Genomic DNA, 24,649 nt, shown 5'->3' on the forward strand with positions numbered 1-24,649 from the left:
TGGCCATCATAGTCTTTTGGGAAGCCTACATCCAGTTCTTCAGAATCCTTCATGATAAACGCCTTTACTTCACATTTCTACTGTGAACTGTGACCAAGGCTGCAGCAGGCTTGCCAAATCGTTCTTTTTCTTTTTTCTTCCTCCCCACCTCCCCCATTTCAGCCCTTTTCTTTGAAGGAGTTTGTTACCCAGAGTAGAAAGAAATCCATTTCATCTGCTGATCCTCAGACAGGATCATTCTTAGAAGGGCCAGGGCTTTTCTGAAGCTCCTCTTTTGGAGCAGGCTTGTTTCCCCATGATCCTGAGAACTTTTTTGAGTTATAATTGACATACACCATTAAACTAGTTTCAGACATACAGCGTAATATTACATATTGTATAATGTTACATATTGTGAAGTGATCACAATATGTCCATCACCCTCCATACTTATAAAAGGTTTTTTTCTTGTGATGAGGACTTTTAAGATTTACTCTTTTACCCACTTTCAAATATGCAATACAGTGTTATTAACCATGATCCCCATGCTATATATTGCATTCACTTGATTATTTTGTAATTGAAAGCGTGTACTTTTTGAACCACTTCACCCATTTCACCTACTCCTCACCCCAACCCTTCTGGCAACTTCTAATTTGTCCTTTGTATCTATGATCTTGTTTTGCTCTTTCTTTTTAAGATTTCACAAATAAGAGTGGTCATATAGTACTTGTCTTCCTCTGACTTAATTCATTTAGTGTAATGCCCTCAAGGTCCCCTCATGGCTCAGATGGTAAAGAATCCGCCTGCAATGCAAGAGACCTGGGTTTGATCCCTGAGTTGGGAGGATCCCCTGGAGAAGGGAATGACAACCCTCTCCAGTCTTCTTAGAGAACTGTAAAATATCAGGGACAGAGGAGCCTGGCAGGCTGCAGTCCATGGGATCCCAAAGAGTCGGACACAACTGAACACAACTGAGTGACTTAACACTTTCTGAGCTTCCTTGGTGGTTCAGTCAGTAGAGAATCCACCCACCAATGCAGGAAACCCGGGTTCAATCCCTGGTTGGGGATGATCCCCTGGAGAAGAAATGGCAACCCACTCCAGTATTCTTGCCTGGGAAATCCCACGGACAGAGGAGCCTGGAGGGCCACTGTCCATGGAGTCGCAAGAGTCAGACACGACTTAGTGACTACATCACCACCTCAAGGTCCGATCATGTGTTGCAAATGGCAAGATTTATTGTTTTTTATGGCTGAATAAGATCCGTATTATTCCATAATAATACCCAGTAGTATCCATTTTTGTGGCTAATTTAATATATTAATATGTTAATATTATATAGACATATTACTATGTATTAATATACACACAGTTTCTTTATCTTTTCATCCATTAATGGTCACTTAGATTGTTTCCATTTCTTGGCTGTTGTAAAAAATGTGAACGTAAGGGTGCCGATGTCTTTTCCAATGAGTGTTTTTGTTTCCTTCAGGTAAATCCCCGTAAGTGGACTTGCTGTATCTTATGTGGTTCTGTTTTTAATCTGTCAAGGAGTCTCCATAGGAGGCTGCACTAACTTACGTCCCACCAGCAGTGTACTAGGGCTCCCTTTTCTTCACATCCTCACCAACACTTTTTATTCTTACCGTTCTGGTTATAGTCATTCTAACAGGTGTGAGCGATATACCTTATTGTGGTTTTATTTTTACTTTTTGGCTTTTTGTGGTGCTCTTTATTCTTTTATATCAGGTATAATAAAAAGCAGCGACTTGGATTAAGCCAGGGAAAACAAGAATCATTTGTGACAGGAAAACATGGGACAACTGGGACCACAAGGTTCTCTAGAATTGGTTCAAATCATGATTATTGTGGTTTTAATTTGCATTTCCCTGAGGATTAGTCATGTTGAGCATCTTTGCATGTAGCTGTTGGTCATAGTATGTCTTCTTTGGAAAAATACCCATTCAGATCTGCTCATTTTAATTTATTTAATTTTTTTCCTCCTCATCTTTAGATCAGATTTTTTTTGCTAATAAGTTATGTAAGGGAGTATAAACAGGGAATATAAATAAATGTACATTTAAATAGAGTTCTTTATACATATATTTAAATTTTTATTTATTTCTCTTATCTTTGTGCTGAGTCTTCGTTGCTTTGTGTGGACTTCTGCTGGTTGTGGAGAGCGGGGGCTTCTCTTCCTTGCGATGGGCGGCTCCTCACTGTCGTGGCTTCTCTTGTCGCCGGCCCCTGGCTCTAGGCGCGCGGGCTCAGTGGGCGCGGTATGCAGACTCTGGAGCTCAGGCTCAGTGGTTGCCGCCCGTGGTTTAGTTGCTCTGCAACATGTGGCATCTTCCCGGACCAGGCATCGAACCCGTGTCTGCTGCCTTGGCAGGCAGGTTCTTATCCACTGCACCACCAGGGAAGCCCTCTTTATATATTTTGGATGTGAACTCCTTATCAGATATATGATTTGCAAATATTTATTCCCATTCAGTAGATTGCCTTCTCATTTTCTTGATGGTTTCCTTTGTACAGAAACTTTTTCGTTTGATGTAGAAGAACTTGTTTTAAATCACATTGCATTTTATTACAGTTCTGTATCTGTGTTCCAGAAATGGATGGCTATGTAATATACAACCCAAAGCACTCCTGAAATTGTTCTTGTTAACTTTCAAAAGTATCCCATTTTTCTCTATATTAAATTAAAACAAAAAAACTTTTTTAAACAAGTGGATTTTGTGCATCACAGGAAAAGCATCAGGAAATAACAGAAAATAATTTGTTAGGAATCTGACCAAATACACAAAGCAGCAGATACGACTCCATAGAAAGGGGAGTATAAATAGATACCCCTCCCCAAAGTATATGTATTTCACATGAGTGTGACAGGCTCTTCTCTCTCCCTTCCCTTCCCTCCTACGCACTTTACACTACATTTTAATTTCTTTGAGGGAGGAAAATAAATGCAGAAAAGCTATAAAAACTCTTATTAATTCAAATTCTACTAGTGTGTGGTTTATATTTAGGTAAGTGCTAAAATCTTCTTCTCTTTTTTTTTTTTCGGTACTTAGCAAATCCCATTGTCACAGATATGAGACCAAATTTGGGCAGGCCTAATTCAGCGAGATTTTCTAGAGGAGAAGCAGCTATTTCGCTTTTCAGCTAAATTCTTGCTTCAGTAGTAGATGCAGACTGACAGAAGGCAGGAGCTCTCACGAGTGAGGCCTGGAGCCCACAGCAGCGGCACAGGCTGGGCACGGCCTCTGGGCAGCAGGCTGACAGCAGAGAGGGGGACGGAGAGAGGGGGACGGAGGCTGGGGAGGTGGGGGCCTCTGTCCTGGCCGCAGGCCGCTCCATCTTGCCCGGGCTGTCACCCGGGGTTGGCTCTGTTTGTGCCCGTACTTTACCCTGCACATCCTTCACACATGGCCAGCGTGAGCTTTTAAACACGCGAAAGAGACTAGTCACACGCCAGCAGCGTTTAGTTCTGAATGTCCTGTGTTCAGGACCTAGCCGGTAATTAATGAATGTTTGCTGAATGGATTTTGGAAACGGTGGTCATTTAATGGCAAGTATCCATGGCCTGGTTTTAAAAGGGAACAGAAAAAAAGTCTTAGGGTAAAAGAAGAATTTGGCCTTTCTTTAAATCCCCCTAGCATAAATAGCTCTATTTTTTAAACATAAGGAAGACATCAGAAATTCTAAATAAGAAGGTCAAGGTTAATATATTATGAAGCTTCGGTTGTTGTTAAAGACAGTTCAAGTGGTGAGAAGAAATGCAAACAGCAAAATTAAACCACTGTGCATGCTAACATAGAGGTGCCTTAGGTGAAAGGAAAGATTTGATGTTATGCTGAGTTCTGTAACAAATGCTAGGATCAAGAGCCACCTGACATTTAAGGCTATTTCTACCCAGAACCCGCAACTAGAAGATTTTTTGCTTTTTATTTTTGTATGCTATTAGAAATGACAGTCTGACAATTCAGATACCTCTTAGTTTTCCTTAGGAATTTACTCCTGAGAGATAAAAGACCAGGAATCTAGTTCTGACTTTTAATTCTTGTAAAATACCTTATTGAACATCGGTTCATTTACCTTGGTCATGTCACTTAGCCTCTCAGAACATTTACTTCCCCTGGTCTGTACTAGTCCTTATCTAGGTGACAAGTGAACAAAGCTGATTAGACAGACTAGTTCTGTAATGCAGGGCCGGACGGCTGGTTGGAGTAGTAAAGCCGCCTGCCACTCGGGGCGCGCTTTGCATTCTCCCTTTCCTCCCTGTGTTTGACCAGATGCCAAGCTGCTTATCAAGACATCACAGGCTCAGTGGTTAAAGAATCCGCCTGCCAGTGCAGGGGACGTGGGTTTGATCCCTAGTCTGGGAAGATTCCTCATGCCTCGGGATGACTAAGCCCCTGCACCCAACTGCTGAGCCCTTCAACCTGGAGACTGTGCTCCACAGGAGAAAGCTCCGTGGTGAAAATGCCACCCACTAAACTACAGAGAGTCCGCATGCGTCAGCAGAGACCCAGTGCAGCCAAAAATAAAATGTACAGAGACATCACAGGCATTTGCCCACAATTAATGCCAGTCCATCTCAGTGAAAAGTGTTAGAATGGGGTGGAGAAATTACTTAATTTCTTTGATGTCCCCCCTTTTTTAAAAAATCTGTATTAACTTTTCTTTGACCCAGTGTGCCTATGTTTACATTAGCGGTCGTTTTATAAATGGCAATTTAAACTGTTAGGAACTAAGTGGGTTCTTAACTGATGAAATTTAACTTTTCTTCCTTCTGTTGAATGGATTTCATGATAGTATGTTTTGATGTTAAATACACCTTTGACTTCAGGAATAAATGCCACTTGATCATGGTGTATAATCCTTTTTGATATTTTGCTAGATTCAGCTTACTAAATTTGGGTTAAATATGGACAGCTTTCATAGAACACTTCATGATAGGTTAAAAATTGTAGCCCTTTGAAGCTTTAAAATTTGAACTAATATCCTGATAATTTATTTTATGTGTGTATACCAGATATAAAGTTCCCTTGACATTTGTAAGCAGGTGAATTCTTGCAAGGGCTGGTGATTAAGGGAACACTTAGTTAAGAGAGCAGATTTAAGTTAGATCTTGAAAGATGAAAATACTCTGATCGTATAGAAGCGAGAAGGAAAAGTGTGTCATATGCAGAGAAGAGATGGAGTGAAGCCAAGGGAATAAAAAGCTGAGTGTCAGCTTGATTTCTGGCGTATGTTAGAGAGAACCTTCCAGGAGTGTTCATGTGCTGCGACACCCTCAGAGAAGCAGAGGTATCCACAGGGTTGTTGAGGGAGAGGAGAGAGTAGATGAGAAAGATGGACTGGGGCTGGATTATGGATCTCAACTCCTGGATGAAGGAGTTTGAATTTTAGACTTTATTCTGTAGGCGGCGAAGAATTACTGAAAGCAACTGAAGTTTTTGCTTTAGGAAGATTATTGTATATAAGATGAAGTGGGAGATGAGGCTGGACTTTGGATAATCATTTCAGAAGGTGTTTTTAAATTTCAGGGAAAAGACTGAAGATGCACACTAGGTCAGCTCACTTCCAATAAAGATGGAGGGAAGAGGGAGATGTAAAGCTTAGTAGAAGTAGATTAGATAAGCTCTGGTTTTTGTTATGTCATGTTTGCAAGTCCATTATTCTGATGGGCCTGTTTTCTTGCTAATTATGTAAGGTAACTGAATTAATTTGATTCCTCTGACTTTTGCCATTTTATATTATATGATCTTCAAGTTTTTGTAAAGGCATGTGTTATTGTTTGGTCGCTAAGTCATGTCTGACTCTTTTGTGACTCCATGGACTGTAGCCTGCCAGGCTGATATGTCCATGGGATTCTCCAGGCAAGAATACTGGACTGGGTTGCCATTTCTTTCTCCAGGGGATCTTCCTGACTCAGGGATCGAACCTGGGTCTCCTGCATTGGCAGGCAGATTCTTTACCTTTGAACTATCTGTGAAGCCCCTTGTAAAGACATACTCTCACTTATATAAAACATCTATAGGAAATATTTCCACCTGTGAACTAAGTACTTTTCTAATAATTTAAAGCTATTTTACTATGTTAAAAAAGCCCAGGCTTTTGGATTGTATACTTTTTCTTTCTTTGTATTTTAGCAATACATTTATAGCTTTTAAACTACCGGAAGAATTTTAAGTCCCCCATCTGATTAAGGAAGAAAAAAACTGTTAAAAGCCTAAAAAGTGTAAAATATGAAAAATGTTTTTAAAAACGTGTAAAAAGATGTAAACAAATGCCAGTACTTCTCAAATTATTTTATGACGCCAGTTACTGCCCACACTAGATAGCACAAGACAATTATAGCCCAGCACCGTTTATGAATATAGGTGCAGAAACACTAGAAAGCTGAATCTAGCATCATGTAAAAAAGGATTCTACAGCATGACCAAGTGGCATTTGTTCCAAGATTGCAAGGTTGGCTCAGTACATAGAAGTCTGTTGGTGACTTCTGACTAGAATAAAAGACAGAATCCACATGGGAATCTCAACTGACAGAGAAAAAGACATTTGACAAAATTCGGTACCTTTTCATGATAGAAACACTTGATAAACTAGAAATAAAAGGGATCTTCCTTATTCTGATATAGGGCATTTGTGAAAACCCCACAGCTAACATCATACTTCATACTGAAAGCTTTCTCGTAAGATACAAAATGACGCACAGACGTCTACCTCTTACCACTTCTGTGGAGCATTGTACTGGAGGTTCTGGCCAGTGCTGTTAGGCAAGAAAAAGAAATAAAAGGCATCTAGATAAGAAAGAAAAAAAGTAAAACTTCCTCTGTTCACAGATAACATGATCTCGTATGTAGGAAAGCCTAAGGAATCCACGTTGTGCTGCGATTCATGGGGTCGCAAAGAGTCGAGCATGACTGAGTGACTGAACTGAACTGAACTGAACTGAAGGAATCCACAAAGAAACCATTAGAACTTGTAAGTTCGGCAACCAGCTGTATTTCTATATGCTAGCAGTGAAGGATCTGAAATGGAAAAAATTCTACTTATAATAGCATCAAAAAGAAAATACTTAGGGGAGTAAGTTTAACAAAAGTAGTGTCAAACTTGTAAGTTTTAAACAGAAAGATGTTAAAAGAAATGAAAGAAAATTAAATGGAGAGACATCGTATAGTCGTGGATCAAAAGACCTGATAGTAATATTGTTAGGAGGCAGTGCTCCACAGATTCATCCCAGCCTCTGTGACAGTTTGAGCTGTCTAGCAGCTGATCCTAAAATTCATACTGGAAATGCCAGGGGCCCAGAGTAGCCACCACAACCAGGAGAAGGAAGAACAAAGCAGGAGGACGCACACTTACTGATTTTACTTCTGCGCAGCCACGGTGATCAAGATGGCGTTACACTGGCTTCAGGCTCAATGGAGTAGAATTCAGAGTCCAGACATAAGCCTTCACATTTATGGTCAGTTGATTTTCTTCAAGGGTATTATGCAGTTCAGTGGGGGAAGTAATAGGTTTTTCAACAGCAGTGCTCGGACAAGTGGATAGCCACATGCGACAGAGTAAAGTTATATCTCCATACCTTGTAAAAAGTTAGCTCAGAATGGATCGAAGGTCTGCATGTAGTAGCTAACACTGTAAAACTCTTAAAAAAAGAATAAATCTTTGTGACCTTGGATTAGACAATAATTTGTTCCTGATGCTGGGAAAGATTGAGGGCAGGAGGAGAAGGGGACGACAGAGGATGAGATGGTTGGATGGCGTCACTGACTCAATGGACATGGGTTTGGGTGGACTCTGGGAGCTGGTGATGGACAGGGAAGCCTGGTGTGCTGCCGTCCATGGGGTTGCAAAGAGTCGGATACGACTGAGTGACTGAACTGAACTGTTACTTATGACACCAGAAACATAAGCAACAAAATAAAAAAATAGATAAGTTGGATTTTATCAAAATTTAAAAAAGAATTGTGCTTCAAAAAGGCACCATCCACTAACTGCAAAGACAACGCACAGGACGGAAGAAAATGTCTGCAAAGTGCATGTCTGAGGAGGAGCTTCTGTTCCGAATGTGTAAAGGAGCCTTACACTCAACAGCGAAAAGCGAAGTCACCCAGTTATAAAGTGGGCAAAGGATGTGGATGGCTGTTTCTCTGAAGAACCCACACAGATGGTCAACAAGCGTGTGACAAGGTTCTCAACACCATCAACCACTGTGCATGTATGTGTTAAGTCTCTTCAGTCGTGTCCGACTGTGTTCGACCCTGTGAGCTGTAGACCACCAGGATCCTCTGTACATAGGGTTCTTCAGGCAGGAACACTGAAGTGGGTTACCATTCCCTTCTCACTGCTGCTGCTGCTGCTGCTAAGTCGCTTCAGTCATGTCCAGCTCTGTACGACCCCACAGATGGCAGCCCACCAGGTACCCCGGTCCCTGGGTTTCTCCTGGCGAGAACACTGGAGTGGGTTGCCATTTCCTTCTCCAAGGCATGAAAGTGAAAAGTGAAAGTGAAGTCACTCAGTCGTGTCCGACCCTTAGCGACCCCATGGACTGCAGCCTACCAGGCTCCTCTGTCCATGGGATTCTCCAGGCAAGAGTACTGGGGTGGGGTGCCATTTCCTTCTCCTCCCTTCTCACTAGGGAAGTGCAAATCAAAACCTCAGTGAGGTGTCATTTCACACCCACTGTGACAGCTGTGATAAAAAATATGGGCAGTATTAGAACCCTCAGACTTTGCTGGTAGGAACGTAAAATGGTGCAGTTGCTTTGGAAAGCTGGCGGTTTCTCCAAACATTAAACACAGAGTTACCATGTGACCCAGAATCCACTCATAGGTATATATCCAAGAGAACTGGAAATAAATGTAGACACAAAAACTCGTACACAAATGTTCATTATTCATAGTAGCCAAAGTGTGGAAAAAACACCAATGCCCATCAGCAGATGAGTGGGAAGAAGGTACAAGGATGAACCTTGAAGCCACCGTGCTATGTAAAAAAAAAGACAGTGTCTCATATTGTGTAATTCTGTTGATAGGAAGTAGAACACACAGATCTATAGAGACAGAAGGTAGGATGGTATTAACCAGGGCTTGAAGAGTGATGATTAATAGATAGAGGTTTTTTGGTGGTGCTGGGAGGTGATGAAAATGTTCTAGAGTTAAATAGTGGTGATGGTTGCACAATTTTATGATATATTAAAGGTAACTGAATCTTAAAAGGGGAAAAATTAAAAGTCCTATCACATTCTTTATTGAAATATCTAAACTGTCATTATACCACAGGAAGAGAAACCTTTATTGCTTTTAACTCCATTCCTTTTCAAAATCATAGTTTGAAAGTTCCTCCCTCCTCAGATTTCAGCAAGCCACAGCCTCTAAGATCTGTCTTGTGAAGTTGTTACAAATGCTACCATCACAGAGAAGTGCTGCTTGGATCCCATCAAGGTTGATTCAAATTTAATTTAAAAATATATTTCAAATTATTAAAATGATATGAAACAGAACACACTCTAAGATGTCTTACTATTTATCAGTTTTTCTGTACTGTGTATACCAAATGTTAACTCACGTTTCCAAGTTACGTTGTTTTGCGTATATGCCTTGGAATCCAGTCTTTGATGTCATTTCATTGTATATATTCAGACAGCTGTCAAATGTTTCACTGTCGCTTGCAGTGCTTGAAAAGCAGTGACAAAAGCAACAGGTGTCGTCTGTCATAAAACTGTCTAGGCGAGGACACTACATTCCCAGTGCACATGAGAATATTCTCTGTACGAGGTAACCAAAACCAAGTTCAGAAGGAAATTGGGTCCTGGGGTGACAGGACAGTAACTGTTACCCAGAAATCCTCAATTTAAACTTGTATTTGTCAGAATGTCTTCCTTGTTCTCAGTGACTGCCATAGTAATAAGAGAAGGTTGTTAATTGCATCCTATATAGTAAATACATACTGTTGTTTTTACTGCTTCGTATATTGGGGTTATGCATAAGATGCTGCTTAAATTTCATGCAGCTAGGATCCTGGAAATCTTTATATATTAAATTTCCTATTCCATTTTGACTTCACTCTCATTCCCCAGAGATGTTCTGAAAGCATCTTTTCCCCCCACAGAAATCCAACAGTGCAGGGGAAGTTTCCAGCTGAAAAAAATATTTACTGACTTTAAATAGATCATATCTTTTTTCCTGGGGCTCCATCTCAGAGATTGCACTGCAGCGATCCTGTTAGTTCAGTCATAAGGCAATTTGTTGTTGTGCCCAGTATAAATATTTTAGTTGCTATTTCATGAGCGATATTTGGAAAGGGATACATATCCTTATTTTAATCTGTTTTTGCATATGCAGCAATCGAGTTGCATGTGTGGGAAAGAAGCTGGATTAAATTGGATTGCCTCTGTCTATGCCAGAACCTCTGTGGGTTCTCGTGTGTAAGCCCAGTGGCGGGGACGCCCTGGCAGGGTGTTGAGCAGCTTGTGTTGCGGTGGGGGGGGGGGGGGGGGAGGCGCCAGTGAAAGGGCCACCTGAGGATGACCGAGTGCCCGATAGGTGTGGGAATTGATTCACATACATGGGAATGTGCCGTTCAGAACGAGTCACGTGTCTCTTCTCTTCTCTTTGTAGGTGATCATGGAGGAAGCACTTTACTCCCCCCGAACGTCACGAATGAGTTTCCGGAGTATGGGACCATGGAGGGAAGTGGAGAAGGCCTGAGAGCCTCTCTGGAGTTTGATGCCGAGTCTCTGCTGCATTGCCCGGGGGCGCCGCAGGGGGCCCAGCCCCTTGCTGGCTGTCACTCCGGGCCTGTCAGTGTTGCCGGAGGACCAAAAGATGTCAGAGGGCTCCCTTCTCAAAGTCACTTCAAGGAGCCGAGTTTACAACCCATCGACTCTCTGATTTCAGCTCTGAAAGCCACAGAAGCCAGAATAGCTTCAGGAACGTTGCAGGCTACAAAGGTACTGGATGGAGCTGCGGTCTCTAGTGTTTCCGCTCAGCAGGGGGGACAGGAGCCAGACACCGCCAGTCAGAAAGCAGCGAAAGCCCACGCGCTGTTCCCTGCTGGCCGTGAGAAGTCGCCCGATATACCTCTTTCAGCCAAAGTTCCGACTGAGGAGCATTTTTATTTGAGCATCCGGGAGGATCTGACTGCACTATTAACTGGAGAGACTCAAGCAGAGCCATGCCTAAGAGCTAGTAATGGACGAAAGGGGGCTGTCCACGTGCCAGAGCCAGCTGGTCCAGCGTCCTCGGTGGGCAGCCCCGCCACCCACAGCTCAGCGGGCGGCGCTGGTTTGTTGAGAGAGAGGAGGTCTGACCAGTGTGCTCGGGGACGCCCAGGCCCGGGCAAGCATGTGGCGTTTCAAGGAGTGGAAACACTGTGGACCGGAGGGGAGGAGAGGGAGGCCCGGCACCCTGCGGACGTTCAGACGTCCCCGGGAAGGACAGCCCCTCCTGAAAGCAGAGAGTTTTCCCAAGTGCCCAGCCCCCTGGTCTCGTCTGCCGCTCTGCGTGACTCCGCACCTCCCGAGAGGCCGGGTCCTCCCGCGCCGCTGCTTGAGACGGTAGAGGATGAAGTCTTCCTGAGGGAGGACAAGGACCACGTGGAGAGGAGGCCTGAACCGGAGGGGGACGGGGAAAGGTGAGTCCCCGGGGTCCTGCTGCCTGGGATGTCTGCAGGGTGTGCTCCACAGCGAGGTTCACGACGTCCTCCGCAGACGGGAGGAGAAGTGACCGCGTGCTGCGTTGCTTCTAACGTTGTCCACGTGGGGAGACCGTGAACCCCAAACTGGGCGGACGGACCCATTTCTGCTTTTTTTTTTTTTTTGGTATTTGACAGGTTTCAAGTTCTCTAGCATCACCATAACTAAACACCCCACAGTTATCTTTCATAAGGAAAGATAATTGTGGAAAGGTCTGGACTCTTTTGACACATCCTCTAGTCATTGCAGCCCTAGCTCAGGCACTTCTTCTGGCTACAGCCCCGTTGTCTGCAAACAGCCCCTGTACACGTAGGAACGCAGAGGCTCTGGCGTGGGCTGCCTCAGTTTTCTAGGCTTAGAGAGGCCATCAGGAGGTCAGAGTCCAGTTGTTCCATGGCACTGACATGGGACTCCCTTCTCGCAAGCAGCTTGTTTGAATTATGGCCTTGATGACAAAACCTGGCATCATATGGTATTTCCTGGACTTTCTCTACATTTCTGGCATCCATACCAGCTGAGAGTCTGGAGAGATGGAAGCCGTGCGCGTCCGTCTGCACTTCCTGAGCTAGTGGTCTGACCGTAGAGAGCTCCTTGCGGCAAAGTCATTTCAAATGTGTGCCATCTCGTCTCCCATCAGCCCTCCACCTTTGGTAGTTCACAGGAGAACGTGTGTTGCGCCTGAAGGGTTTTGCTTGTATGTTGTAAGGAGATGCCTCTTGCTCCGTGGTTGGCTCACAGATCTGCTCTTAGGACTCCTCTCCCTGCCCTCCCCACCCCTTCACAGAGAGCCTCCAGACTTCCCTCAGAAGGCGCCCTTCTATGTGGCACGTGGCTCCGTAATTACCCTCCCACTGGGGTCTGTGCTTCTGCAGGTTTATTCGTTCATTCCTCCTTTCCTTCCTGTCCTTCCACAAATGGTTTTCCGTTGTCTGCTGTGTCCTTGATATGGCTAGAGATGCTGGGCGTGAAAGGAATGTTCAAAATGGACATGGCCCTGGGGAGTCCCTGATGGTCCCGTGATTAGGCCTCTGTGCCTCCTCTTCAGGGGGCGTGCATTCCTTCTCTGGTTGGAAACTCAGATCCCACAAGCTCTATGGCGTGGCCAGGAAAGAAAAAAAAAAAAAAAAAACGTGGCGAATAGACATGACCTCTGGTCCCTGACCTCATGAGGTTTGCCGAGGAGGGTCGACATACTAATAATGATGGGGCCTCCAACTGTGTTGGGTTCTATCAAGGAAAAGAAGGGACACCTTGAATGCAGGAGAGAGGCTGATTCAATTGATGGCTTGGGGAAGGCCTCTCTGTGTAAGTGGTAATTAGGCTGAGACTTGAGGATTCAGTAGGAGTTTGCGGGGCAGAGAATGGGGAGAATAGTCTAGGCGGAGGGAGCCACATGGGCTGGTAAAGGACGGCTGCTGTCGCTAAGGGAGTGTGCTTCCTGGAACTTGCGACGCGGAGGCCTCCAGGCTCCTTTTAAGGTGTAACACTCCACCCGTGTGGCTGGACCCTCGCAGCTGGGGGCGGGTGGGGGGTGAGTGAGCAGGGTTGGGTGAGGGCTTCCTCCCTGAGCTTCCCGCTTCACTGCCAGCCCCCTGAGGAGCCATGAAGGCTTGGGACCCAGAATGCTATTTGGTTTGGGGTGGACCAGTAATTTGGCTTCCCTGGCGGCTCAGATGATAAAGAATCTGCCTGCAAGGTGGGAGACCCAGATTTGATCCATGGGTCTGGAAGATCCCCTGGAGAAGGGAATGGCTACCCACTTGAGTATACTTGCCTGAAAAATTCTGTGGACAGAGGAGCCTGGCAGGCTACAGTCCACAGGGTCACAAAGAGTCTTTCACTGGCTGTTTCTCAACCTAACTCGCTCTGCAGTCTTGTCTTCTTGTCACCAGGGGGCAGCCCTTGAGTTCTTGAGGGCTATTGGTCTTATTTAATCAGAAAATATTAACAGGACTTATGAAAGCTTAGTGTATTTGTTGGGCTTCCCTGGTGGCTCAGACGGTAAAGAATCCACCGGCCACATGGGAGACCTGGGTTTGATCCCTGGGTTGGGAAGATCCCCTGGAGGAGGGCATGACAACCCACTCCAGTATTCTTGCCTGGAGAATCCCCATGGACAGAGGAGCCTGGTGGGCTGCAGTCCATGGGGTCGCAAAGAGTCAGACAAGCACAAGTGTATTTTTAGTCTGCCAAGTTTACACAATATATTTATCATCTTCTATTGATATTAGGACTGATAGTAGCTGTAATTTAAATTTGTGGAGTTCAATTGGCTAAATGAGAATTTAACATTTTATTCACATGTTTGTTGGACTTAGTGTGTTCACATACTAGGAGCTAGCTTGAAAGTATATTAAATTGTATAGAGGATAGCCCAGCATATGTGTGCTAAGAGTTTTCAACCTGAAACATCTTTCTATGATATCTTCCTTCCCAAATGTATTGACATTTTGTTGTTGTTGTTGTTGTTATTCATTCACTAAGTTGTGTCTGACTATTTGAGAGCTCATGGATTGCAGCACGCTAGACTTCCCTGTCCTTCACCATCTCCCAGAGCTCACTCAAACTCATGTCCATCGAGTCAGTGGTGCCATCCAACCATCTCATCCTCTGTTGCCTTCTCCTCCTATCTTCAATCTTTCCCAGCGTTAGAGTCTTTCCCAGTGAGTCAGCTCTTCGCATCAGGTGGCCAAAGTATTGGAGCTTCAGCATCAGTCCTTTCAATGAATATTCAGGACTGATTTCCTTTAGGATTGACTGGTTGGATCTCCTTGCAGTCCAAGGGACTCTCGAGAGTCTTCTCCAACACCACAGTTCAAAAGCATCAATTCCTTGGTGTTCAGCTTTCTTTATAGTCCAGCTCTCACGTCTGTACATGACTACTGGAAAAGCCATAGCTTTGACTATATAGACGTTTGTCAGCAAAGTGATGCCTCTGATTTTCAATACACTGTTAGGTTGGTCCTAGCTATTCTTCCAAGGAGCAAGCGTCTTTTAATTTCATGGCTGCAGTCACCATCCATATTGATTTTGGAGCCCCCAAAATAAAGTCTGTCACTGTTTCCATTGTCTCCCCATCTGTTTGCCATGAAGTGATGGGACTGGATGCTGTGATCTTCGTTTTTTGAATGTTGAGTTTTAAGCCAGCTTTTCCACTCTCCTCTTTCACTTTCATCAAAAGGTTCTTCAGTTTCTCACTCTCTGCCATAAGGGTGATGTCACCTGCATATCTGAGGTTATTGATATTTCTCCCAGCAATCTTGATTCCAGCTTGTGATTCATCTGGCATTTCGCATGATGTACTCCACCTATAGGTTAAATATATTGACATAAGCCAAATGAATACAGGTGCTAGCTCTACAGACTGCTACCTTTTTCATATGGTTGGAGAGGAGAAAGTAAAATGAAAAAATTAACCTAATATTGAAATTCTTCACTTCGATGTGCTTTCCAGGATTCTCGAGCAAGCGGAGCACTTGCGGGGTGGAGATGATGACATCCTTGGGTCTGGATACGCAGAAGACTCCACTGACGTGTACAGCTCCCAGTTCGAGACCATTTTGGACAACACCTCTTTATACTACAGTGCTGAGTCCTTGGAGACTTTGTATTCAGAGCCTGATAGCTACTTCAGCTTTGAAATGCCCCTCACTCCAATGATACAGCAGCGCATTAAGGAAGGCGGGCAGTTCCTGGAGAGGACGTCGGTGGGAGGACAGCAGGACGTCCTGAGCATCTCGGCGGATGGCGGGATAGTGATGGGCTATTCCAGTGGGGTCACCAACGGGCTGAGTGGCTCCAGTAACTCCATGTACTCGAAAGGCACCCCAGAGATCGCTTTCTGGGGAAGGTACTGGTCCTGATCTCTTAATTTCGTGCTGGTGGTTTCTGTAGCATTTTTTTTCCCCCTTTGGGAAATCTGAGTGTGGAACCTATTTGGAGAGCATTGGGCCGGTTTCCATGGATATAAGTGAATGGCATGAGTGAAAAGCAATTTGGGTTTTCGGGGCAGGTAGAGTACAGTTTAGTGGTTTGCCAAATTGGCAACCTCTGGACATTCTGTTTGGCTGTGTATCTTGTATTCCTACAGGTAAACTCCTACAGGTAAAAATTCCTACAGGGTCCCACGCAGATTCTGTGGGTGGTGAGCACTAACACCCGTTAGTGCCCAGGATGCAGCTTTTGTGGCCACGGCCCGGCCCGGTGCTGGAAGGGGTGTCGGGAGAGCTCGGCTTGCCTTCTGCCTCTGGCATTGCTTGATGACTTGGGGTGGGTCTCTGATTAGGCCAGAGATTCCTTGATTGTCAGTTGAGGCTGTCGGTTTAGACAGTGACTACAGTCTCTTTCGGCCCTTGGCTCTTTGAGGTTCCATTCTGCTGGGATGTCCTCCTGAGACAGTGCGAGGGGGTCTGCTGATAAGGAGGCTTGATAGGTTTGATCCCTTGGTCAGTGCCATATTTATTTTCTCTCTTTACTTTATGTTTTAAGCCTGCTTGGAACACAAAATGAGAAGTTACATAGGATTTATGTGTCGTGCTATCCTCTAGTGATTCCCTGTCTTTTTATGGATTATCCAGCATTTCACCTCTTCTTGTTCATCACTCTGGGGTCATTTACCTGTCCTTCAACATCTCCATAAGTGGGCAGAGAATGCTAAACTTCCTAATGATTTTATGAATTTAGTTTTACTATGTTTTTCCTGACTGGGGAGGTGAAGGGGAGGGTAAACGGGGATAAACTTTTAAAGTTGTATGAAAAAATGTCAATGCTTTTTTTAGAAGTCAGTATTCATATTGCAGGTTTCTACTGAGCCTGTTTTGATGATCAGTCTGTCCTGTGTTAAGCATTTCCTATTAGCAGTTTATAGGTTTATAGTTCACTGGATGAGCACATTCAAGCCTGGCGCATGGTAACCCCGCAGCTCTGCATTGCCATGTGAAATAGACCATGGGTGTTCATTGTCTTCTTGGGTGACACAGTCTCAGAGGCAGAAGACCGTGGTCTGAATTTCTTGGATAAGCCTCTTATTCTCTCTGAAACCCCTTTTGTCTATTTGCATAGCGGGGCCAATGATATTTAGTATGCTGTGTGGCCATGGGATTTAAAGAGTTAATATGGATTAAAACACTAGCATCATACCTGGTACAGAGTGGAGCCGGAGCAAATGCGTGAATTAGAACTGGCTGATGGAGCCACATTTACACTTCCTGGATCTATAAGAGGGGACGTCCCTGAGGGAAGAGCACATCTCTGAGGGGGATGTTTCTAGAAGGGGCCCGAGAGAGGAGTGTCTCTAAGGGGACCTCCTTGAGAGGAGTGTGTCCTTGGGTGGATGGTGCCACTTTAGTCCCTTAGTTTCACCATGGTCTCTGGTAACTATAAGTTGTGATAAAATGCAGATAATTTCATTGAAATTCCAATCCAGCTTTCTGGAGTTGTTGATATTACAGGTCTGAAATAGGTTGGACCTGAGGTATTTTGGGCTGAGAGGCTTTGCTGCAGAAGCCACAGGGAGGGTAAACTCTGCAAGGAGATCCAACCAGTCCATCCTAAAGGAAATCAGTCCTGAATATTGATTGGAAGGATTGATGTTGAAAATACTTTGACCACCTGATTCGGAGAACTGACTCCTTGGAAAAGACCCTGATGCTGGGAAAGATTGAAGGCAGGAGGAGAAGGGGATGACAGAGGATGAGATGGTTGGATGGCATCACCGACTCAATGGACATGAGTTTGAGTAAACTCCGGGAGTTGGTGATGGACAGGGAGGCCTGGCGTGATGCAGTCTATGAGGTTGCAAAGAGTCGGACATGACTGAGCAACTGAACTGAACTGAAACTCAGCAAGGGTTTCCCTAGTAGCTCAGCTGATAAAGAATCCACCTGCAATGCAGGAGACCCTGGTTTGATTCCTGAGTCGGGACAATCCCCTGGAGAAGGGTTAGGCTACCCACTCCAGTATTCTTGGGCTTCCCTGGTGGCTCAGATGGTAAAGAATTCACCTGCAGTGTGGGAGACCTTGGTTTGATCCCTGGTTTCGGAAGATCCCCTGGAGGAGGGCATGGCAACCCACTCCAGTATTCTTGCCTGGAGAATCCTGATGGACAGAGGAGCCTGGAGAGCTACAGTCCTTGGGGTTGCAAAGAGTCGGACATGACTGAGTGACTAAACACAGCACAGCACAAACTCAGCAAGGCAGTGGTTTGCAGAGACCTGTGATAGCCATCACTGGCACCAGCGTGGGTGCCGGCCACTAGTACAGCAGAGCTGGGTGGTTACGAAAGAGTTCCTGGGGTCAGTTATATTATTTCAGTGCCCCAGATTTAGGCAGGACTGTTCTTTAGGCGAACTCGAGATGAAGTTTCAGCCGCATCACCTGGATTGTCAGACTATGAAACCTTGCCCAGCGATGAAATCCGATTCCAATACTAAATGAGAAGCATGTTAGAGATGAGCTCTGGCACTGTCTAGACTTCCTTGAGCAGGGCTAGCAATGTGGACAGACCAGGTTGGCAGGAGGCTGTTTTTATTTTTGTGATTCAGGGTTAAAAAGTATGACGGACTCAATGATTCTAAGAAGTGTTAGGGAGTCTGGAATAACTTGCCTATGTTTCTTTACCTTCTCTACCTTCTTGGTGCTTTGGAGAAGTTGTAACACCAGAGGAATCATGGGTTGAAGAGTTATAACATTTTCCAGCTTGAAGGGGGCCTTAGCTAGCCCTGTTTTACAGTGAAGAATCTGAGTCTGAGTCGGGTGGGGTACCATTAGCTGGTGACATCTCTTGTACCAGAATTCAAATCGCCTGAGTCCTAGTCCCGGTGCATTCACTGTTCTAGGCTGCCTGGTTTCATGTCTGTATTCTTTCTGATTTCCCTAATTCTCTCATGCTGTATGTTAATGGAGCCAGAAGTCTGAGTTGGTAATTATAGACGTGGTGGTGGTGGTTGGTGGGTGTGTATGTTCAATTTCAGAAAAAAATTTTTCCAGGTCGTTAATAAATGTGTCTCCATAAATTTTTAAGGTAATCAATGATGAGGCTTTTAAAAATTTCTCCTGCATTAAACATCCCTCCGCAGAGGTAAGGCGCAGACAGAGGCCTTGAGCCTGTTAAGGAAATCCGGACCAGGATGCCGACAACACAGCTGTCACCCCAGTTGACTTTCCTTAGTCAGGGTTTCAAGGAGAAAAACATTCAAAGTTTATTCAGAAGTGTTGTGACAAGACAGCACAGCAAAAGTGATAAATAAAGCAAGTGTGTGTGCCTGACTTTCCATCTCTACTCACTGGCCTCTCCTGTTTCCTTGGGAGCGGACTGGGGGATCTGGCTCTGTTGGATAAAGTGAACTCTGAAGAAGTCAGGAAGGAGAGGGCCTGATAAGACTAAGCTACGCTGATAACACTGCTTTGATTCCAGCTGGACCTGAACCAAAAGAATGAAGCCCATTCCTGCTGAGGTATTGATTTTGATATATAAAGTGTCAGAGAATATCACAAGATGATTTTCAGTTCAGTTCCGTTCAGTCGCTCACTTTAGGTAGTCTCTAAACCCCATCTTGTGTGCTGTGCATCGTATGTATGCCATAGGTTTTATTTCTTTAGTAAAGGAAGGTTCTTAATCCTCATACTAAGCTAAGAGAAAGGAGCGTTAGTGTTCTGATTTTCCGCAGAAGGAAACTAAGGCGCAGAGCAGTTGGGTAACTTGCTCAGTCACAGGAATGGTCGGTGCCACGCCCAGGATTTCCACCCAGGCCGTCAGGCTCCAGAGACCATTTATTTTTGGTCTCAAAACAAAAGTATTTTTGCTTGACCTTGCCTAGGTGTATTTTTAAATACTTTTCTGTATCAGCGTGTGCTTTTACTCTGTCGGTCAAGATGATTTCAGCAGTGGTTTCTGACTGATTTCTCCTGAACGTCGGATGACGCTGCTGCCTGTAGGAGGTGGTGTGGTTGGGGAGGGTGGCCAGCACGCGCGGCACTCCAGCCCAGCTCCATGCCCTCTCTGGATCGCCGCCCAGGCCTGGAGTTAGCCAGGCTTTGTGGCCAGAGGGGGACTGAGCTCCACTCACTTCAAAGCTGTAATCCTCCAGAACCAGGTTAGGAAGGAGTGTGTGTGGTGACTCTTTGTCTTTTAAAGGATTATGCACCTTTATGTTATCAGATAGATCCGAGAAGGCCGCTTAAGATCCTGGAATCACTCTGGCAGGAATAGTTAAATCCTCTCAGGCGCTTGAACACTGATGTTGACCAGAGAGCCGCATGCCTATCAGGAAAGAGCTCACCCTGTGAATGGAACACGATATTTTGGTGAAGGAGCAAAGCGAAGCATCCCCTCCCCTTGTGGTCCAGCAAAGGAGCACCCGGCTGACGGGGTCGCGGTGCTGTGTGGAGTCCAGTCACACGGCTCCCAAATTAGAAAGGGCAGTTACAGACTTTCAGTCACTCGTGTCCGATGGGTTCCTTTGTGTCTGGGTGCTGCTCCTTCGCCGGCCCATCCCCTGAGGACTGCGGCTCCCGTCGGTGAGTCCTGATCCGAGGCCTGCAGGGCACATGTGTGGCCGCTGTGAGCATGCACGGGGCTGAGTGTTGTTTATTTATGTTGAGCTTGGGTCCAGACAGACAGGAAAAGAGGGACAGCAAATACAGCCATATGGCAGGCACTTCTCTTTTGGTTCTCTGAAATACACAACAGAGCTGCCCTTTAAAATTACCTTTCCGGTGTAACAGGTACATTGGATGTCTGGCTTCCCAGTTGTTCTTTCAGTTGGCGCTCAGGGTCCCCAGGAGCCCAGCAGGGGGGTGGATGTCATCTGTGTGCAGCTGTTATGCCTGGGGAGTGCTCCGTCCACTCCAGCTGGAGCTGTGGATTTTCTGCCTGCCTCTTTTCTCCCCTTTCTCAAATGAGATGGTGACATTGGAAGTGCTTTTTTCTTCCTCTGTTTTTCTTTTTCTTTAGTGTCTTTCTGTCTAGGAAAATGTCACATGAAACCGTGCTTAGAGAAATTTGTTGAAGTAAATTTCAAATATTTTTTTGACATTCAAACGTAAAGCCTGCAGGCATTTAACTGATTAATTAATATTATTTTTGGCCATGCCATGCTGCCTGTGGTGTCTCAGTTCCCCAGCCAGGGATGGAGCCTGGGTCCTGGCAGCGGAGGGCTTCCCTGGTGGCTCCGTCGGTGAAGAAACCACCTGCAATGCAGGAGACCCAGGTTTGATCCCTGTGTCGGGAAGATCCCCTGGAGAAGGAAATGGCCACCCACCCCAGTATTCTAGCCTGGAGAGTCCTATGGACAGAGGAGCCTGGCGGGCTGCAGTCCGTGGGGTCACAGAGGCGGACACGGCTGAGCGGCTTGCCGAGCCTGGCAGTGAAAGTGCTCAGTCCTCCCACTGGCCTGCCAGGGACTTCCCTGGGGGTATTTTAATATAATGTGAAATATTAAAGTCACGTGACGCTAGCTAAGCTGGTAACAGGAAAAGGTCTTGGTCTCGTGAACTTGTTTTGGGAGATCCAGTGGGGAATCCCTGCCTCGCTGGTTCATTACCCCTGCTCTAGTGATGTCTTCAGACTTTCCTCTCATGTTTTAAAAGTTGTTCTGTAGAAAGTCGGTTTTCATTTTCTCTTTGAGCCTCCTGAAGGAGTTATGATGGTGAGGTTTTTTTTTTTTTTTTTTTAAACTCCAAAGGAGTCCCTGCTCGGTGCTGAGGGTGGAGGCTTTCCAGGGTTTCAGAGCCAGTCATATCTGGGTTCAGATCCCGCCTCAGATACTTACTAGGGGTGTGACCTTGAGTAAGTTACAGAGCGTCAGGGAACCGTTCCGACTATAAGATGGAATGAGTAACACCTGTTTAGAAGCAAAGGACGTTAAGTGGGAAAAGAAAGTCAAGAAAGATAATTAGGTGGCTTCACAATGGCTGGCATATAGTAGGATATAAATGTAGAATAGCAGTACTGTTAACAGTAATAACCCAGAGAAGAGCTGTCACGCCAGCCCACCGCCTCTGAGCTATCTGAAGCACCTGTTAATGAGAGTCCTGAAACTTCACTTTCTCTCATAAAATTCGGTGTACAGTGGTGGGCTGGTGTAACTACGGGGATTTGGGACCAGAAGACAGGAGGTCAAGTCATCCCCTCTGCTGGCTGCTTGGCCCCGGGCAGGTTGTGTCACTTCGATGAACCTCCCATTCCTTATCGGTAAAATGGAAACAACGTTGCTGCCCAAGTTACAGTTCTCCTGTGACGATTTGCTAAGCTGTGGTTTGTGGGTTTTCATTTTAAATATCATGAGTCTTGCAGCAGTCTCGGTAGTAGTCTAACGAATGTAAGAAAATAGCAAAAGCCTGAAAAATAAGGAAAAGACACGAGGATCTGGTGAATGTTTGAATCTAGGATGTGTGGGCTGTGTCAAAGTGATTGTGACATTTCCTTTGTGGATGAGATGGTCGGATGGCATCACCGACTCGATGGACATGAGTTTGAGCAAGCTCCAGGAGTTGGTGATGGACAGGGAAGCCTGGCGTGCTGCAGCCCATGGTGTTGCAAAGAGTCAGACATGGCTGAGCGACTGAACTGAACCAGTGTGGACGACTTACGAAGTCTGGAGGTGGCAGGAGTCGGGGAGAGCAGCAGGGTTTGTAGGAGGGCTCCTGGCAGTGGGGTCCATCACACAGATTGTTTGAGAAGAGGGAGGACCCTTGTGTGTGGACTTGGAGTCTCATCTAGAGGGAGGGTCGCCTGAGCTCAGGAGGGCGAGGGCGGGGAGGCTGGACTGGAGAGGGGCTCACAGGAGCCCTGGTGCTGCCCATGCGGCTTTCTGATGCCCCCTGGGCAGAGCGTATGCCCGCCTGCGTCCCCTGCAGGGCCTGGTTGTCAGGGAGCCGGCGTGGTCGTCCTCTCGGCAGGCCTGGGGGCCTGGTCTTCCTGCTTGCTGGGGCCTCCTGTGTACATCGGTGATGACTTTAGGAACTGGTCCTGGATTTGACATAGGGTTTCCCAGAAGTGTTCTAAGTCTGTAGTTTAAACCATAGTTTAAACCAAAGTAAAGTTCTGGGTGTTGGTGTGAAGAGTGCTGGGGGTGCTGGCTGAGTGGATGACCTTTTATCACAGACTGTACTGAAAGACTTCAAATGACAAAGGGCATTGGGGTTACATGTTATTACACGGAGAATCGTGGCTCGAAATGAAAACTGATTGGCAGCTAGTTTATCTGGTCAGGTTGATCCAGCAAATCTATTCCTATATCAGTGCACTATTTCACTTTTAAAGGAAACAGTAACATTTTCTCTCAGCAGACCTCACTTAACCCAAGATATGCAACATTGGATGAGAAATTTTATCCATTGATCCAATGGAGAAGAGAAAAGACAGAAACCTTTCCCAAATAAAGTTCTTGGAAAGCATTTTGCATACAAATATCCACTTCTCAGAGCCCCTCATGGGTGTTTCCAGTGCTTTAATCTTGTTTTTTGTTTTCTCCCCTGGATCTTAGAAACCGTCTGTAAGCTGCAGTACAGAGTCTTTGCTAAACTGGCACAGGCTCCCAGCAGAGCCCCACTGTTCAGTTCCTGAGTGGCCAGGTGAGGTGAGTGCCATCTTTCTCTTGAGTGCTAGTGAGGATTGATGTAAACCCCATCTCAACCATCTAACCCCTGAATGTTAGAGAAATGCTTCGACTTCGTAATCCCCACACCTCACTTGGTGCTTCATGTGCCTGTGCATGAGCCTCCGTCCCCAGGTACTTTTCTCCGAATCTAGAATGATGGAAGGCAGGAACTTTTTAGGGCGCCAACTCCCCACGCTTTACCTCCCCAGATTCCGATTCTGTTGGTTTAGGGTGGCACCCAGGCAATGCTAGCTTAGACCAACACAAGATTGTTGGTCTAAAATTTAAAAAAACAGAGGACAATTTTTAAAAAGAGAGAGAGAGGAAAAAAAAAAAAAAAAGCCTGGTGATTCTGATGTTCAGCCTAAGTTGTCAGCCTCTCATCTTGGAGCTTGTTAGAAATGAGTATGCAGACCTCACCTCTGAGCTACTCAATCGAAGTGTGTATTTTAACCAACTCCTGTAAGCACTCTACAGTTTGAGAAGCGTGAGAAATTATTAACGGCAGAATGCAGACCCGAGTGAGACAGTCCCTGTTCTCAAGGGGACAGGCCTGCTGTAGATCACTGCTGCTGGCAGGGAGAAATCTCTTAACAGAGGTTCATACACGTGAGCGGCCCTGGCTGTGAACCTGGAAACGATTTCTTGTGTCCCCTTTGGTGTCGTGACCTCAAGGTGCCCGTCCCTGCTCTAGAAATACAGAGCTTGACCCACTTTCCTGCTGGGAAGCAGTGTGGTTTCCTGGTGAAGAGTGCGGGTTACGTCAGGCTGCCTTGACTCACATTTTGTGAATTATCACTACTAAACCTCAGCTTACTCATGTGTGAAAAGGGGTAATAATTTACTACCCCTTGATGGCTACTCACACAACGTTGGTTATGATTAACAGTAATAACAGTGCTCGAACTGTTGTCTTTAAAACTTCCTCAGCGTCACCTGCTGTGAGTGTGCCACAGTCAGATCAATGTAGGATGCTGTTTATCTGTAATAATAATTCTAAGAGCCTTCGATTACTCGAAGGGGAGGAGCTTTAATGATAGTTCATTGTCTGTATAATTACCCTATCTAGCAGCCCTGCCTCGAAAAGAAGGTAACATTTTCCAGTCAAGAGTAGTAATATGAAGTCTTTAGTGCAGAGAAATTAAGAGGTATAGAATAGTTACTATCGTGAAACAAAATTACAAATGTTCATTATTCACAGTCCATTCACTTAGCACCCGTGTTACGGTTCATCATATGATGTTATACTCAGCATAGACCTGTCCCTCCTGTCAGTGAAGTTGGCAGGTCTTTAGATCTAAGACTCGGAACCTCTGAAAGAGTCCAGCACATCCTGGGTGACCAGTTCTGTCAGATG

At 45.5% G+C, this 24,649-nt stretch overlaps 1 protein-coding gene across 12 annotated transcripts in view; it reads left to right on the top strand.

The window, feature by feature from the left end:
• The window catches only part of PSD3 (pleckstrin and Sec7 domain containing 3), a 575,456-nt gene that overhangs the window by 258,633 nt on the left and 292,174 nt on the right, over positions 1-24,649 (top strand). For all 12 annotated transcript variants that reach the window (XM_043893683.1, XM_043893690.1, XM_043893691.1 and 9 more), the window contains 2 exons: positions 10,617-11,631; positions 15,147-15,542. In XM_043893683.1, the coding sequence (XP_043749618.1) occupies positions 10,617-11,631; positions 15,147-15,542 (1,411 nt within the window). The remainder of the gene's footprint in view (positions 1-10,616; positions 11,632-15,146; positions 15,543-24,649) is intronic.

The sequence above is a fragment of the Cervus elaphus genome, chromosome 32, assembly GCF_910594005.1.
Source record: "Cervus elaphus chromosome 32, mCerEla1.1, whole genome shotgun sequence".
NCBI lineage: Eukaryota > Metazoa > Chordata > Mammalia > Artiodactyla > Cervidae > Cervus > Cervus elaphus.